Below are 18,696 nucleotides of genomic sequence, written 5' to 3' on the forward strand. Positions count from 1 at the left end.
ACTGAACCCGATTGATTTTTACGCCATAAAATATTCTAGACTGAATTTCAAGAAGTCTTATCTCATTGGAGTTTAATTGCTAATGTTGTTTCCATCTGCATCTTGAAACCAGTCTGTAAAACTCAATCTAGTTCCCAATGATTAGCAAAGTAAAAAAGTTTAGAAACTGCATTATAAAATAAGTGGCTTTAATTACAGGCTATAGGGAAGGCATTTCAACTGCGAATTCTCAAACCTCAAAATAAAAAAAAAATGAACTGACTTCAACCTCGGTCGTGTGTGTTTCGTGTGAGTTAAAAGCGTGGTTCAAGTAGAAAATGTGTTGTTGTTTTTTTGTGATTAAGATTTTTAAAAGTTCATGCACACCAGGGTTTATGCTTTGTGCGGAGGTACATTCTGACCTTAGAAATGCTCGCAGGCGAATGTCGTAAATGCAGCCCAGCGCTTGCTTGCTTTCTCTCTCTAACCACTGAGCTCCTCAAACCCCACTGCCTTCCACACTGCAGCCCAGCGCTTTCTTTATCTAACCACTGAGCTCCTCAAACCCACTGCCTTCCACACTGCAGCCCAGCGCTTTCTCTCTCTAACCACTGAGCTCCTCAAACCCACTGCCTTCCACACTGCAGCCCAGCGCTTTCTTTATCTAACCACTGAGCTCCTCAAACCCACTGCCTTCCACACTGCAGCCCGGCGCTTTCTTTATCTAACCACTGAGCTCCTCAAACCCACTGCCTTCCACACTGCAGCCCAGCGCTTTCTTTATCTAACCACTGAGCTCCTCAAACCCACTGCCTTCCACACTGCAGCCCAGCGCTTTCTTTATCAAACCACTGAGCTCCTCAAACCCACTGCCTTCCAACACTGCAGCCCAGCGCTTTCTTTATCTAACCACTGAGCTCCTCAAACCCACTGCCTTCCACACTGCAGCCCAGCGCTTTCTTTAACCCACTGAGCTCCTCAAACCCACTGCCTTCCACACTGCAGCCCAGCGCTTTCTTTATCTAACCACTGAGCTCCTCAAACCCACTGCCTTCCACACTGCAGCCCAGCGCTTTCTTTATCTAACCACTGAGCTCCTCAAACCCACTGCCTTCCACACTGCAGCCCAGCGCTTTCTTTATCTAACCACTGAGCTCCTCAAACCCACTGCCTTCCACACTGCAGCCCAGCGCTTTCTTTATCAAACCACTGAGCTCCTCAAACCCACTGCCTTCCACACTGCAGCCCAGCGCTTTCTCTAAACCACTGAGCTCCTCAAACCCACTGCCTTCCACACTGCAGCCCAGCGCTTTCTTTATCTAACCACTGAGCTCCTCAAACCCACTGCCTTCCACACTGCAGCCCAGCGCTTTCTTTATCTAACCACTGAGCTCCTCAAACCCACTGCCTTCCACACTGCAGCCCAGCGCTTTCTTTATCAAACCACTGAGCTCCTCAAACCCACTGCCTTCCACACTGCAGCCCAGCGCTTTCTTTATCTAACCACTGAGCTCCTCAAACCCACTGCCTTCCACACTGCAGCCCAGCGCTTTCTCTATCTAACCACTGAGCTCCTCAAACCCACTGCCTTCCACACTGCAGCCCAGCGCTTTCTTTATCTAACCACTGAGCTCCTCAAACCCACTGCCTTCCACACTGCAGCCCAGCGCTTTCTTTATCAAACCACTGAGCTCCTCAAACCCACTGCCTTCCACACTGCAGCCCAGCGCTTTCTTTATCTAACCACTGAGCTACTCAAACCCACTGCCTTCCACACTGCAGCCCAGCGCTTTCTTTATCTAACCACTGAGCTCCTCAAACCCACTGCCTTCCACACTGCAGCCCAGCGCTTTCTTTATCTAACCACTGAGCTCCTCAAACCCACTGCCTTCCACACTGCAGCCCAGCGCTTTCTTTATCAAACCACTGAGCTCCTCAAACCCACTGCCTTCCACAAGGTGTCATTTGAAATGAATTTCTCTTTGATTCTGACGCTCTGTGTGACGCATGGTATCTCTTGCAATGTCTCCCGCTAGGTTTATGTAACTTTATTCATTTGTGGTTTCTTCAGCGTGAGGCGTTCATCTGTCCTGCAGGAGTATGAAACATTGGGCAATGCTAATCATGCCTGCTGAATAAAATATGTTTTATTCAATAACGCAGAGAGATTCCGAATCCCTGTGCATGCTGCCTAAATGCTTCATGCATATATACGGGTGAGCAGAATAATTTGGGGTGCATACATTTGCAGACTGGGGTGTAACTATGTCACGTCTGATGTCACGTCACGTCTGGTGAACTACAATCAGCCGTGATGCTCTGCTTTTGTGCCAGTATACATACACACGCACAAATCTATATGGTAGAGTAGAGGGAGCATAACAATTGTAGTCCAAGAGGGGCCCGGAGGACTACAATTCCCAGAATGCAATCAGAAGCACCTGAGGCTGATTAAGTTTGAAAAAGGGAGTTATTTTAACCGGTAAACAGTGTATCCGTCCAGCTCTAGTTAGCAAAAAGGAGAAAGTTTCAGCTAGTCTCCGAAAAGGGGCTGTGCAAACTACAGTTCTGTGTCTTTCTCGCTGGTGTGTTACAATATATGGTCACGTTTTATTTTAAGGGCTATTTCTTTTAGTTTATTAACTGTTAATCAACAGCTAATAAACATGTTAATGTGCATTATTAATTTTCTGCTAACTGTTAGTTAATAATCTATAATAGGCAGCTAAAACTGCAATAACCAGAGCCCTATTGACGATCATTCAAACACCAGATCCCTATGGATGATCAATCAATCACCAGAGCCATGTGGGTGATCAATATCCAGGTCGATCATATGCTTGAAATCAGTTCAAATTGCTGCTGTAGGAATGTTTAGCAAATTAAAAGAGCCTTTAAATAAAGCGACCCCCCCCCCCCCCGCCCCCCAGCCCCCACCCCCCCCCCCCCCCCCCCCCCTTTCCCCCCCCTCCCCCCCCCCCCCCCCCCCCCCCCTCTCTCTCTCTCTCTCTCTCTCTCTCTCTCTCTATATATATATATATATAAGAACATAAGAACATAAGAAAGTTTACAGACGAGAGGAGGCCATTCGGCCCATCTTGCTCGTTTGGTTGTTAGTAGCTTATTGATCCCAGAATCTCATCAAGCAGCTTCTTGAAGGATCCCAGGGTGTCAGCTTCAACAACATTACTGGGGAGTTGAACAACATATAGCTGCCACTGAAAGGGCTAATTAAGAGATAGGAGCTGGGTTGCGTAACACAACTTCAGTTCCTATGAATACAAACCATTCGAGTTTGACCAGGGCTTCTCAAACTCGGTTCTGGGGACCCCCTGTGGCTGTAGGGCTCCAACCCAGCTCTCAATTACTGAACTAGAGCCTTAATTGAGCTGATAATTTGCTTAATTAGACCTTTTAACTTGTTTCCAGCTCTTAGCAGTTTCAGTTCAATTACTTATCAAATGTTACAGCTACCTTGAAATATGCAAACCGTTCAAGAGCTAAACTACAGGAGGGAAAACTGCTAAATACTCGTGGGAAACTTTTAGAAGGGACCGGTTAACCGTTTCATTGTTTTCCAGCAAAAAACAAGTTGACACATGTCGTTGAAAAATAGCGAAAGATAGAATGTGAATTTTAAGCGCAAACTGTAGTGAAACTTCCTTCAAAACCGAAAAAGTGGTCCGCCTTAGTTTGGTGCAAATCTATTTTGCTATCCAGCTGTGGCAAAACGCAGCATGTCGCGTATTTACCTCGATAGGGAACCACTTCATCGCGATATTTTAAGGTTAGAGTTTGGGGGCTTCGTGGGATAACAATGAAATCTCTTAATCGTTGCAACGCTGCCCTCTGCTGTACAATAAGAGATAAATAATAATAATAATAATAATAATAATAATAATAATAATAATAATAATAATAATAATAATAATACATTTTTAACCTGTAAAAACTGTTTGTTTTGCATGAAGGCTACATTTGCATCCTGAGCCATTCTTCAAAAACAAAGTCATAAAACCACAGCAGCGACGTCAAAAAGTGGTAATTCCTCTACAGGAAAACATACCTGAGCTTTGATCTATTCGACGTCCTATAGCAAGTGACTCTGAATATAATGCACAGCTCACAGCCTGCCTCTGTAAAGCGCTTTGTGATATAAAAATAAAGATTATTATTATATTATTATTATTATTATTATTATTATTATATTATTATTATTATTATTTGTTCAACTAATCGAGACCATCACTTTCAAACACAACATGTCTCGTTTTCAATGACTCGACAGACAGAAATGTTCACTAATGATCAACAACATGAGAATGCGTTAAAAAAAAAAAACTAGAGAAACTGGAGAAGCAGATAACGACACAAAACGTCTGTACAGCCCTGAAACACAACGTTTTAAAAAAATAAATAAATAAATACAATGTAATCGTCTTTAATATTAGCATCACATCACATCATAAAATAACAGACGGGCTTCTTCAGTGAGTCACAGGAAAACGATCTCGGGTTTGAGAGACAGTTAATGCATTTCTCGAACTTCGGTTTAATAAGACCAGGGGTCCCCCTCCGTGTTCAGGGGGCACAGGCAGACAGCTGAGGCTATTAATTTTCACAGCAGGACTACACTTACCAGAAGGCACTGCGGACCGAGTTAAAAAGCCCGAACTGAACTCAGGTGTACCAGTGGACGCGGAGTCGTATGGGACCCCTAAATAAGACCCATCTGGGGTTGCTATCTGTGAACACCGTGGCTCGTATGAAAACCTGGAACGAGAGAGACTGCTCTGCAATAGGAGTTTTTTTTTTTTTTTTTTTTTTTTTTTTTTTTAATACCATCCCTGAAAATCTTGTAAAGACGTTTCTCTGACAATTTACTGCCTGCTTCAGCCAGGCTGACACCATTGGTAATAGAGGAGCCGGTTTCAGTCTTGTGTCCTGACTTGATCAATTAGAAAAGCCATCGCGAGAACGCTATTGTATAAACTACAGCAATGTGCAACTGAAGAAATATTGAATATGAAATATTCAGGCTGCACTATGTAAATGCACCATCTGATGAAGTCACAGTAAGCAGGGCTGGGAATCAGACTCCCGCTGCATAGCGGTGTGATCCAGTCCTGCTTTCACTAGGAGTTTAATAATCAGACTCCCGCTGCACAGCAGTGTGATCCAGTCCTGCTTTCACTAGGAGTTTAATAATCAGACTCCCGCTGCACAGCAGTGTGATCCAGTCCTGCTTTCACTAGGAGTTTAATAATCAGACTCCCGCTGCACAGCAGTGTGATCCAGTCCTGCTTTCACTAGGAGTTTAATAATCAGACTCCCTCTGCACAGCAGTGTGATCCAGTCCTGCTTTCACTAGGAGTTTAATAATCAGACTCCCGCTGCACAGCAGTGTGATCCAGTCCTGCTTTCACTAGGAGTTTAATAATCAGACTCCCGCTGCACAGCAGTGTGATCCAGTCCTGCTTTCACTAGGAGTTTAATAATCAGACTCCCGCTGCACAGCAGTGTGATCCAGTCCTGCTTTCACTAGGAGTTTAATAATCAGACTCCCGCTGCACAGCAGTGTGTTTGTCCTTTCATCCATCGTCTTATGTGAGCTATCAGTTTTAATAATCAAAGGGGCAGTTTTTCCTGCTTACTAATATATCTGACTTTATCCGCTTGAGTGTTTGTGAAAAAAAAAATTTCCCCCCCAGGCAAAACTGGAATGATAAAACAGACCCGAAATAGGAACGAACTACAAAACTAAAACAAGTACAGCTGACATCAGGGCAAGCGTTCACATTGGGCGCTCTCTCGCTCGCATTTAATTTAATGGATGTCTCAAAATGTGTGGTTTTTATTTAGAAAAATTTAAATTTTTCCAGCAAAAGCGAAAAAATTAAGTTATATATTTTTTTTACAGAACTGTGTAAAATAAATCAATTAAATTTAAAAAAAATATATATTTTTTTACTTCTTGAAAACCAGCCTACTGCATCTGTTTGTCTTCAGCTTTTGTGTGTCAAAGAAAATAGTTAAAAAAAAGACAACTATTTCTTGACACACACAACATTTTTCAACTTCTTTCTGTTGAAATAATCTCTACAAATTAGAGTTTGAAGAGGGGATCAGTTTCATTGTGTGCGTAAGTATTTTTCTATGTGCAAGGGAGCTGTACCTGTTCTTAGAAATGGCGCTAAGATATATTATTCAAAGCCTCTCTGGGCTTTAAATTATATTATTGTATTTTTCATAAAAACAAGTAATTTGCCAATTTTTAAATGTTGTTTAAATATAGAGTATTATTTTTCTTGCATGCTGCGCAAGTCAAGGTATTTAAATAAAATAAACAATTAAAGAGGATATCATGCAGGCACGTAGATAAAGCAGAGATCAATGACTTGAGGTGTTCTAATGAAACGCGCACAGTGCTGTTTGAAGTGCTGTATGAAAAAACACAAGTGTAAACCCCAAATCAAATCTAGAAATGTTTATACCAAGTTTCATCCCAATTTACAAGAGATGTGTAAAAATGTGTGCGTGATCGGAGGCGGTGTGGTCCCGACTTGCTGTGCGGGACCCTGAGGGAGTCGCTTCACCCCCTTGCGCCCCGTCCTGCGGGTGAGATGTTAAATCAAGGTCCTATTGGAAGCGAGTCTGCACGTAACGCGCAGTTCACAGCCTACCTCTGTAAAGCGCTTTGTGACGATGGTCCACTACGGAAGGCACTATATAAAAACAGATATTTTATAAATAAAACTAATTAAAAATATCACGACAGGCAGACGGATAGACTTCACTGTTGTGAAACCACCAACCCAGAACCACAACTAATACAGCGATCAGACACCACACACTTAAAAACGGCTAGCAGGAGGCAAGAAAACCTTTTTGATTAGCATTGTTTTAGGGCAGGGTACGGTAGGGCTGGTTTCGACGAGGTTTAGAGACAGAAATATTTCAAAACCAAAATTTACAATAAACTAGACCAGACATGCAAGAGCTCAATAAATCTACTTTATTTGGGCTTGTTTTTCAGTCAGGGTGTGATTAAAGACAGTGTTTTGGGAAGTAGGGCGAGTCTGGCACAGGGTTTAGGCTCCCCCCCACCTCCTCCTGCTGCTGCTGCTGCTCTCTCTTTAGGCGAAGATGGCATCAGTGAAAAACCCCTCAAAGTTCAGGTCTTCGTTCATAAGCTCCTCCTCCACGTTCTCTAGCGCCCAGTGGTGGTCGACGATCTCAAGCGCTTCCCACTCTGCCTGCAAGAATCGCCATGGGCGTAAAGAAAATACAATTCAAATCTTTCATAGTTCTTCTAAAAAGAATTTCGAACGCTTTGTCAAATCTGCACTCGGCGATACTGTATTGTGAGCAGCTAATAGTACAATGCCCTTTGCAGAAAAGGCTACACTGTTCAGGGGTGGGGAAGCAATAAGACTAAACCACATGCAAAGTCAAAGGCACAGGGGGGTTTATTCTTACCTTGAAGGCTTTGTTGGGGTCTGGTGGCATCGCCATGGCTGCCCCAGTCATCTGATCCTGCATGATACGGGACTGATCAGCAGCTGGAGAGAAAGGGGGGGAAGATTTGGACGAGGAGGTAATACAGAGGGTCCCACTGCAATGACTCTGCACGCACACAAGAAATACTCTCTAAACTTCGCTTTCACAAAACAAACCCACACAATCACTGCTGTTTACACATCCACAGATGCCACCTGTTCTACAGCAAGATACACACAACATCAGCAATGCGGGTTACGCGAGCGGTCTCGACAGGAGCTAACTGATCTCTCACCGTTGTCTTGACCCAGAATCAGGCTGTACATGCTTCGGAGACCGAACACATTGAGGAAGTACCAGGATGCAGAACTCACCCTGAAGAGGAAAAAAAACAAAGGGGGGTGGGTGATTAGTGGGAATTCTGTCATATATGAACTTGGCATACGATTAGGGCTTTTGTCCATCTGTGTTTACAACCCCAAGCGTGTGTATATCTAGTGGGGAGTACACTAATAAGTGTACAGCATTTCATGTTGGATATCACCCCCCCCCCCCCCCCCCCCCCCCCCATATTTAAAGTATGTGGGGGGACCCCCCCCAAGGGAACATTATTCAGCAGCTTTCACTGGACTCTATGAAGCTGAGGGAGTTCATTCTATATAGAGGGGGTGCAATTCAACATGTTAACAAGGGAACATTATTCAGCAGCTTTCACTGGACTCTATGAAGCTGAGGGAGTTCATTCTATATAGAGGGGGTGCAATTCAATATGATAACAAGGGAACATTATTCAGCAGCTTTCACTGGACTCTATGAAGCTGAATCAGTTCATTCTATATAGAGGGGGTGCAATTCAATATGTTAACAAGGGAACATTATTCAGCAGCTTTCACTGGACTCTATGAAGCTGAGGGAGTTCATTCTATATAGAGGGGGTGCAATTCAATATGAGAACAAGGGAACATTATTCAGCAGCTTTCACTGGACTCTATGAAGCTGAGGGAGTTCATTCTATATAGAGGGGGTGCAATTCAATATGTTAACAAGGGAACATTATTCAGCAGCTTTCACTGGACTCTATGAAGCTGAAGGAGTTCATTCTATATAGAGGGGGTGCAATTCAATATGTTAACAAGGGAACATTATTCAGCAGCTTTCACTGGACTCTATGAAGCTGAGGGAGTTCATTCTATATAGAGGGGGTGCAATTCAATATGAGAACAAGGGAACATTATTCAGCAGCTTTCACTGGACTCTATGAAGCTGAGGGAGTTCATTCTATATAGAGGGGGTGCAATTCAATATGAGAACAAGGGAACATTATTCAGCAGCTTTCACTGGACTCTATGAAGCTGATGGTGTAGGTTCTCGATCGTTTACTTGGATGGTTCACTCCTGAAACTCACAAGATTATCGTAAACGGTGTGTTTGGTACTTATTACTTTTTAATATCGCGTAAGGAGTGTAAGGGTCAATTTTTGAGTTCATTCTATATAGAGGGGGTGCAATTCAATATGTTAACAAGGGAACATTATTCAGCAGCTTTCACTGGACTTCAGGATGCAAAATTGGAGAAAGGAGACGTACCAGGAAGCATCCAAAGAGAGCAGCTCAATCCCACGTTGCAGCATGGGCTTGAAACGCAGGGTCAGAGGAAAGGGAACCTTCGCTGTGAAGAGAAACATCAGAGCAGGGGTGACATACACCACTCCATGAGGGTCGATCGGTCCGATCCGTTTCTTAGCAGATGCCCTTATCCAGGGGGACTTACAGTTGTTGCAAAATATCACAGTGCAGAGCAGTTACAGAATACAACAAAAAGCAGTAGAGAACAAAATCGAACGAGAGAAAAACACAGTAAAGAATTAAGAGCAATTACAACCAACAGCAATAAATAGACCCATTAAGTAATTGACAGCTCAGGGTGGAACGAAAGCCGGAAGACTCTGCGGGCACCCCCCCCAGGAGCAGCGTCCCACCCCCCTGAAAACTGACCAAGAAAAAGCTTGGGGAAAAATCGATTCACAGATTCGATTTATTTCCAAAGCAGGGTTCTGGAAGGAGGGCATGTTTAACAGGTGAAGAAGTGAGAGAATTAACTGGTGTAGGTTCTCGAAGTTTACTTGGAGTCAACTAAACAAATTTAGAACAGGGTTGGAACAAAAAGTCGAGGAGTGGAAGGGTCAATTTTGGCCGCCCCCCCCCAAAAATAAAAAGAAAAAAAAAATTGACCCAGTGCATTGAACACACAACAAAATTCTAAAGCTTTTAAAAAAAAAAAAAAAAACTTTCGCTTAGTTTTACAGCCCTACGATAAAACATTAATCTTGACATCTAAGAATACCAGATAGTCCACGATTCTGTGAAAGAATTCTGTGAATCCAGCCTGACAGGACTGTACGGGTGTCCCCCCCCCCCCCCCGTGTAGCGAACAGGGTGCTTACTTGTAACGAACCCAGAGAAAGCCCAGTTTATCCAGCCTCCAATCACAATCATGGGGAGGACGTTGGTCAAGTTGCCTTTCATCATGTCAGTGAGCATGCTGGGATCTGGAAACCGAAAAAAAAAAAAAAACAAACACACAAGAAAGCAGAGCTTCAACTGGTTTGACAAGTTACTACAATCGAAGCTAGGCAGGCAGGAGTCGAGAACGAAGATTTCTGTTTTTGGAAACTGTCCAGGTCACATCATGAAATGATTTCAGTACGGTGCAATTGGGATGGGTTGCGTCTACAACAGGAATGTAATTAAGAAAGAATTTATCATGACAGCAACATAATATTTAAGGGTTCATTTCCTGTGTTACATTTAATAACCTCCCCCCCCCTTCTTCATCACAACAGAAAAGTTTAAGGCTCAGGGTTCCAATTACTTGCAACACAAGAGGGAACTTGAAGCATTGTGTGAAATTGGCTACACCAGACTGGGAATGAATAGAAAAGACTGGTACTAACACTACGGAAGATTAAGACTGTTTGCTATTCTGAGGAAATGCAAGAAAGCCTCCAAAGCATTGGCTGCTTCGCCCTTGGGAGTTTTCTTCAGGACACATGAGTGAAGACACAACGATTGTCTTTGCCTTACCAGTCATGGGGTTTTTGGCTACAACCTTTCTCACGGTTTTCTTGAAAAATCCAGTCTCCTCGTCGTTGAAGTAGTGTTTCCGCATTGCGAACGACTGAAAAGAGACAGAACGCGCGCAGCTTAGAGGCTTGCCAATAGAAACGTTGGGCGACACCGCTGTCAAAGCGTCCTTCGATATCGTAAAAATCAATGCAACAATACCGTGGGATGGAGTTTGAACTGAAATCTTCACAAATCTGACAAACCTGGATTTGTGTAGTTATGTTAGGGTTACCCAAATAACTCCATGGAAAGTCCCCCCCCCAAACTCATAGAGCAGGGGCAGCCAATACCCTGGTCCTGGAGAGACGCAGAGTTTTTCGGAGAGTCGCTTACAACAACGTCTCACCCCAAAGACGCAGCACAAGGAGGTTCAGTGACTCGCTCAGGGTCTCACACAGCAAGTCAGTGGCTGAGCCGGGATTTGAACCAGTTTCAATTGGTCTCTGGGCTGACCAGACAGTATCTCTTTACTTTCTGTTGTTGACTGTTTTCCCCTCTCACATAAACAGTTATGTTTAATTGATCTCTTATTAAGCTTCTTAAAAGACATAACAGATAAATACCTCACCTGTTTGGGGATATATTTTCCATTCTCCCTCAAAATGCGACTTCGTATTAAAACCTGGCTGTAAAACACAAACGTTTTCTGTTATTTCAACAAAAAAAAACAACGCTAAGCAAAAACAGTGTGTCCCATAATAAATCTGTCATCATCTGCAGTTTCATATTGGTTGTCTATTGAAAGAGAGCATTTAATTCAGGGACTCATGTGCACACCCTCCACTATTAGACAGATTAAAACAGGTACAGTATATCGCTGATATTATTATTATTATTATTATATAAAGATCAAATTTAAGGTCATTTAGTTGTTTTGGCTTTTAAAACTAGGCATGACAAAACACAGCTCCAGGCATGAATGCAGCATTATACATGTTTTATACAGCGTTTATGTTAATGGCTGGGTTTAGTTTATCGAGGTAACAGTCTAGTATTACCTCGATGATTACTTAGTTTTACGTTTGACAATGTTTCATGTTTAACTAACTTACCTGTCGGACACCTGTTCGAGTTCGACCTTCTTCTCGCTGTGGAGAAGTTGAGTCACATAATGTCGGATCACCCCCACAAAGAAAGTAATAAAAACTATGGGCAAAACCACCCACACACGAATACTCGAATCCAGTAACAATTCAGGTCCGGCCATTGAAAAAAAAAAAACTGTTCTTAAACCTTAACACTTTGATTTAACAAACTGGCTGATGGAAAAAACAAACAAACAAAAACACACCTTTATACTATTAATTTAAAAAAAAAAAGCAAAGGAAAGACGTGTTTTATTATTATTATTATTATTATTATTATTATTATTATTATTATTGCTAGTGAATAACACGTTTACCTGCAGCTGCAGTGGAATCTATATATTTTTTTAAAAAAAAAAAGTTTAGCTCTGTATTTATAAAGACGAAAAACAGGCACTTGGGTCGTGAAACAAAACCAGGGGGGGAAAAAAAAAACCCACACAAAACAATTCTCAAAAAAAAAAAAAAAAAAAAGGCAGAATCTTCTCGCTTAAAAAGTGACTTTGTTCTGGTCCGGTTGCATGAATAATTGTCCTTATAAGCTTTCTAAAATATCCGACTTTAAATGCCTTTGTGCAAAGCTAGCGCAGTTTGCAAGCGGATACAGACAAGGGCACCCCCGTTTTGAAGTTAGCAAACAAAAAGACAGTGGAAGCACAACCTAGAAAAAAATGTCTTTAAAATTTACTTTTGGAAGCTCAATTCATACAAAAAATAAATAAATTTGCATTTAACTAAATCGCAACGCGACTGGTTTCGCAACAGTTTCACCCAGGAACCTCACCTAATAATAATAATAATAAAAATCAACGCAAGCTTCCACCTAATTTATTATTATTATTATTATTTTTAATCAAAAACGCCACGAACAGTGAGGAATGCTCGCTGATTCTCTCCAAACCCGCTGCGGCAGAGAGAGGCGCTTCTTCGGGCTGGATTCGCACGCTTACTCGGGGCTCGGCGGGGGCGTGTGGGCCTGTTTACCTTTCAACTTTCACCGGCTGCTTTTTGTTTTTTTTTTGCATGAATTAAAATTAAAATTAGAAGATTCTACATTTATTTAAAAAAAAACAAATACAATAAAATAAACGGCCAATGTGTGTACCTGTATATGTGTATTTTATTATCAATTCAATGATTTAAAACAAAAAAAAAACGTTGTTTTTTTTGTGTTTTTTTTTTTGTTCGTAGTCTAACATTTGAACTTTGGCCTATATATGTTCAATTTTATTAGTCGATTTAAAAATAATAATAATAATAAAAATGTAATTTACAGTTAAATGCTTGTAGTGTATTTAATTGTTTTTACGAGGACAGACTTTTTTAAAACAAATATTGCTTTATTATTTATGTACAAAGTTATTTGATTGATACCAAAAAAAAAAAAAAAAAAAAAGCACACACACATTTAACCCGGATGCAGAACTGAAAATGCCAAACTACATTTAAAAATCCTACAAAATAATAATTATAATAATAATAATTATTATTATTATTATATAAACAGCGTTTCATTGCAAATAGGTAACAATAGAAAGCTTATACAGCCGGTGCTGGTCCACAGAACCTACATTTAAGGCTAAGGTAAGAAAATACTTTTTATTTTTTAAACACTGTATAATATTTTGAATCATGTTGTTTGTAATTTAAAAAAAAATAAATTTTAAATACATTTTCTACCGATATGTACAGTATTTCCCAGTGCAAAATAGAATATGGTGATACACAAAATGTGTTTGTTTGTGAACTTTTTATATATATATATATATATATATATATATATATATATATATATATATATATATATATATATATATATATATATATGCACACATTTCTGAATTATAGCGACATAGCTAGCAACGACATGAAGGCCGGAGCACATGAAGTGGACAAGAAAGTTTTGGAATACGAAACGTTTGTCACCGAAGTCTTAAAGCGAGATTTAAAGTAAGTTTTAAAGTTTTAAAGTAAGTTTCATATTCATATCATTTGCTGGACGGTTTAAACATGCCTTTTGAGTACTCTTTTGAGGACTCTTTTAAACACACTGGGGCTAGATAAGATATTAAATCCTGCACTGGGTGAAACTGCTATGCAATAGGAGTCTTATTTCAATTCCTGTACAGGAGGGCTTTTCAGACTCGGTCCTGGGGACCCCCCTGTGGCTGCTGGTTTTCATTCCTACCAAGCGCGCAATGAATTAACTAGAGCCTTTAATGAACTAATAATTTGCGTTATTGGACCTTTTTTTTTTACTTGTTTTCAGCTCTTAAACAGTTGTAGTTCAAGTTACTTATCAAATGTTATAGCTAACAGGAAATATGCAAACTGTTCAAGAGCTGAAAACAAGTAGAAAGTTCTAATTAAGCAAATTATCAGTTCAATTGAGGGTCTAGTTGGGTAATTCAGAACTTGGTTGGATTGAAAACCAGCAGCCACATGGGGTCCCCAGGACCGAGTTTGAGAAGCCCCTGCTGTATAGGTATAGACATAACGATCTTTAATAGACATAAATATCTACGGGGTGAATATTCAGATCGGTGTTCGAGTTTTCTCGGCTGGCCCGTCTTTCAACACCTCTACCAAAATGCCTTTTCATTGCAGGAAAGTTCTGGATCAGAGGGATGAAGTTTCTGAGAAGATTGCCCAGTATCTACAGCTGAAGAATGTCATTCAAAGCTTACAGGTACTGTGCGCAACCACAGACTGGCCACTTTATTATTAGGATCTGTAGGGGTGAGGGGTGGGGGGTGTATCGTGATGATGAAAGCGTCGATCAAGTTCATCCCAAGCACGCTCAACTTGCTTGAGGTGGCCGTGGAGGAAGTCTGATTTTAAGATGTGATTTATTTATTTTTTTTTTTATTTATTTATCATTTTATTTTAGGAACAACTAAAAGTTCAGCGTTTTCCAGTCTCCTAGAACGGATAGGAATAGGTTGAGTGAGTTCTTAGAGAGAACACTGCTTCCCAGCCACTTGCATTAAGCAGACAGGGGAGGAACTCAAAGTGCATGGGGTGCTACTTGCTTGGAGAGCTCTATTACGGTCAAAAATAGCAACGATTCGTTTCAACACACAGATTAAGATCCCAAATGCTTTGGTTTTGTGGTTCAAGTGTACGTTGTGCAATAATCGTCTTGAGATCAGCTTTTATTTTATTTTATTTTTTTTTTTTATTTTTTTTTTTTTTCCCCTGCAGGAGTCGGAGTGCAAGGAGATAACAGCGGATGTGGATCTCGGTTGCAATTTTTATGTTCAAACCAAAGTGTATGTAAATGCAGGGATGGGAATCGGACTCCTATTGCAGAGCAGTGTTGCCCATTCCAGGTTTTCCTACCAGCTTGATTAGCCCCAGTGAGCTAACAAGCTCAGGTGTGTCTTATTAAGCTCCTAGTAAAGCCAGGACTGGAGCAAACTGCTGTGCAAAGGGAGTCTTATTCCTGTCCCCGTACTCTCGTCGTAATTCTTTTGGATGTACAAAAATAAACTTTGTAAACCTTGTGGCAGACAGTTTGACCAGAAGGCTGTCTCAAAACCTTCTCATCGAGAAAGAACTCGTTGAAGTTTATTTGTGACTGTTGAGTCTCATTTTGGTGACAGATAAATCATTTTATACCATCTATGATGTGTGTGTGTGTGTGTGTGTGTGTGTGTGTTGTGTGTGTGTGTGTGTGTGTGTGTGTTGTGTGTGTGTATATGTATTTATTTTTTTTTTTAATTATTTCTCAATCCTAAAATTCAAGTTGACCCAAAAACGCTTGAAGTTGTATTCAGAGAAAGACAAGTTTGTCTGACGTTGTCTGCGTTCGTCACCGGCAGACAGCTATCCACTCGCTCACTGTCTGCTTCTGTTTGTCAGTGAGGACTCCTCCAGGATCTTTGTCTCTATTGGCTACGGGTTTTTCGTTGAGTTCACCCTGCCAGAGGCGCTGAGATTCATCGATAAGAAAACCAAGCAGCTGACCGAGTAAGTCGGGGGGGGGGGGGGGGGGGGGGGGTGGGGGGTATCGAACAGTAAAGTAACCTGCTCAAGTTCGTACATATATGAACTCAAGTGACTATTTGTTTTTTTTTTGTTTTTTTTTTTTTAGACTGACTGAAACACTTACAAAGGATTCATCCAAAATTAAAGGCAATATTCGTATGGTTCTAGAGGTAAGTTTAAAAAAATATATATGTATAGTATTATTAAACGGGACTCTCTTTCGCCTTTTCTTGTTGCAGCTAATTGATTTTAGTTGTTCCAAAAAAAAAAAAAAAAAAACCCATCAACTCTGTTCCAGGTTGACGTTAGGCAGGCAGGTTGAAACATAGGTGCTGTACAAAAGTGAAGGTGTATTGAGTTGTAATTCACGGACAATGTGAAGGTAGGGCTTTTGGTCACTAGGTGGCGCCAGGCATGTTTTAAAAAAAAAAAAAATAATAATTGCATTAAAAGTCTGAGTCGAGAAAGTGGATATAACAGCCTTGTATAATATTACAGATAGCCTTAGAACTGAGGACAGTGTGTCAGTGGAAAGGCTCTTCTCCATATTCTAGTCTATTATGCTTCGTTCTATTATCTTCTTTTCTGTAGTATTCTATTCCATTGTGCTGTTCTATTCTATTATTATACATTATATTATATTACATTACTGGAATTTCCCTGCTATTCACATTTTCCATTTGGTTTCCAAACCCTGTTTATTTGTTTTTAAACAGGGGCCCAGTTTCAATGAACAATAAAACATCACAAAGGCCTCCATCAATTCACAGCACTGTTCTCTCTCTCTCTCTCTCGCTCTCTCTCGCTCTCTCTCTCGCTCACTCGCTTTATTATTATTTTTTTTGACAGGGTTTGAGAGAACTCCAGAACTTGAGAGATCTCCCGGTGGATAGCAGAAGAGAAGTCTTCTGAAGAGCCAGGATCCAGGGCGCAGAGGGAAAAAAAAAATAAAAATAATGAACTGTTTTGGAGTCAGGTTAGCTAGAGCCCTGGTCAGCTGTGGATGAACTGAGATTTAACTGTTCACCAGTTTGACCATCGTGATGCGATAACAACTCAAATTGAAGGGATAGTAACACAGTAAAAAAAGACAGGTACTTACAAATCTAGGATTGAGACATAATTAAAATATGTATTTAAATATAAATGTATGTAAACAAGGGAGAATCCATCACCCCACAGTGGCGATGCTAAATAAAATATCTAAGTTCTGTTCATCTAGTTTATTTTTTAAACTGTGTCTCAAAGTTGTGTTCGAGGGCCAGGTGAAAACGTTTGGCTACAGCCAAGGCAAGCGTGCGTTTTTTGTCAGAGAGGCTGCCTTTTAAAAATAAAAATTTGATGTCAAAGTCGTATTGCTGGATGTGGCATATTTATTTCTTTTTTTTTTATATATATCCTGGCCTTTTCCGAAGTACCTCGCATTTATCGGCTGACGTGATCTGACCGGGAATAAAGCCTTTGACATGAATAAGGATTAGGGCAGGAAAATTCCAATAACTTCCACTTCACGCGGTTTCCGGGGCAACGCGGCAGCATCAATTAGGTTCAACAGGACTCGGCTTTCAAAAAAAAAAAACACAAAAAAGAACTTGGTTGTCAAGGCAACCTGTCACTGATGTCTGTATGCGCGTGTCTGAGGGGAGTAATTAATGCTGCCCTGTGAAAAGGATGTGTTGGTTTGTAAATGGCGTTGTTTGCAGGATGGGCAAACAGAGAGAAAATGAAGGGGGTCGCGGCCCTCGTTCCAAACAAACCCGGGGTTTAAATCCGCTGCACTGTGCGGGACTGCTTTGCACGCAGACGCCACTAGCTGCGTCAGCGCAGAGGCAGTCGGCGAGAACGCGGTGCTAGCCAGATGAGAGAAAGTCCTGCTGATTCGCTAAACCGTAAAGATGCAACAACGAATTGATTGTGGATCAGCGTGGCTTTTTATTTTGTGATTCCCAGTTAAACATCCATTGTTTCAATTAATTTGATTAATTGATTGATTAATTGACAACGGCCAAGCAGAATCACTGCAGCGATTGATTGTATGTATAGATAGATAGATAGATAGATAGATAGCTATAGATGTATTTAAATGCTCATGCATCTTGTCCCATCTGCACACCATATCCTTTGTCACTTGTTCCCAGTTGCCACGGCAACTAGAAGCCCGGTTTAAAGGAACTGGGATGAAAGGCGGATTCCAGAAATAGACTCCCATTGACACACACACACACACACACACACACACACACATATATATGGCCTTTCGAATGCTCCCCTATGCTTAATCAGACCTCTCTGTGCTTTACAGTGCTTCCCTATGCTTTACCAGACCTCTCTGTGCTTTACAATGCTTCCCTATGCTTTACCAGACCTCTCTGTGCTTTACAATGCTTCCCTATGCTTTACCAGACCTCTCTGTGCTTTACAATGCTTTCCTGTGCTTTACCAGACCTCTCTGTGCTTTACAATGCTTCCCTATGCTTTACCATCCCTCTCTGTGGCTTTACAATTATAGTCTTCAACAGGTTTGCTTTACCTAGACCTCTCTGGGTCGCAGGCACAAGCGCGGGTCTGCCCGCAAGGCTTCAGCGTCTGAAGTCTGTACGTTTACAATTCAAAGTTTTTTTTTTTTTTTTTTTTTTTTTTTAATAAAAGCTCTGTGCTTCACAATGTCCTGTGTGCTAGATATTTGTCGTAACGTGCCTGGGCACTCAGCACATGTTTAAGATTTTGAGTTTCTGGGTGTGAGGCAGTCTCCTTTTGGGCTGAAAACCAAACCTCAGATCAAAAACACTATGCAAAATTGTTAAAGGCGCTAAAAACAAAAAAACAAGAAAAAAAATCTGTAAATATTTGTGTGCGCCTCCAATTCGGTACGTCCCTTTATCAACCCCCCCCCCCCCTAGTAAAAGCACAGCAAAGTGTGATACAGCACAGTGAAGCATTGTAAAGCACAGAGGGGTCTGGTAAAGCATAGGGAAGCATTGTAAAGCACAGAGAGGTCTGGTAAAGCATAGGGAAG

The 18,696-nt window shown here is 41.2% G+C and overlaps 2 protein-coding genes across 3 annotated transcripts; one reads left to right on the forward strand and one right to left on the reverse strand.

Moving 5' to 3' along the window:
• Positions 1-6,979: 6,979 nt before the first annotated feature.
• zgc:86609 (TMCO1/EMC3 family protein) lies at positions 6,980-12,674 on the reverse strand. The gene is made up of 8 exons (XM_041237187.1): positions 11,658-12,674; positions 11,174-11,231; positions 10,564-10,657; positions 9,924-10,028; positions 9,067-9,148; positions 7,775-7,854; positions 7,459-7,541; positions 6,980-7,235 (listed from the first exon to the last, which is right to left on the reverse strand). The coding sequence occupies exons 1-8, from the start codon at positions 11,810-11,812 to the stop codon at positions 7,116-7,118; spliced, it is 777 nt and encodes a 258-aa protein (XP_041093121.1). The 5' UTR covers positions 11,813-12,674; the 3' UTR covers positions 6,980-7,115.
• A 421-nt stretch (positions 12,675-13,095) lies between these two features.
• uxt (ubiquitously-expressed, prefoldin-like chaperone) lies at positions 13,096-16,895 on the forward strand. 2 transcript variants are annotated; one of them, XM_041237111.1, is made up of 7 exons: positions 13,096-13,274; positions 13,539-13,640; positions 14,298-14,379; positions 14,895-14,962; positions 15,555-15,662; positions 15,787-15,850; positions 16,530-16,895. In XM_041237111.1, exons 2-7 carry the CDS (start codon positions 13,558-13,560, stop codon positions 16,590-16,592), a joined length of 468 nt encoding a protein of 155 aa, XP_041093045.1. In that variant the 5' UTR covers positions 13,096-13,274; positions 13,539-13,557; the 3' UTR covers positions 16,593-16,895. The 2 variants fall into 2 exon arrangements, with proteins under 2 accessions (XP_041093045.1, XP_041093046.1); XM_041237112.1 differs by having other exon boundaries at positions 15,791-15,850; positions 16,530-16,550.
• The last annotated feature ends 1,801 nt before the right edge of the window (positions 16,896-18,696 follow it).

Source organism: Polyodon spathula, chromosome 43, assembly GCF_017654505.1.
Source record: "Polyodon spathula isolate WHYD16114869_AA chromosome 43, ASM1765450v1, whole genome shotgun sequence".
Lineage (NCBI taxonomy): Eukaryota > Metazoa > Chordata > Actinopteri > Acipenseriformes > Polyodontidae > Polyodon > Polyodon spathula.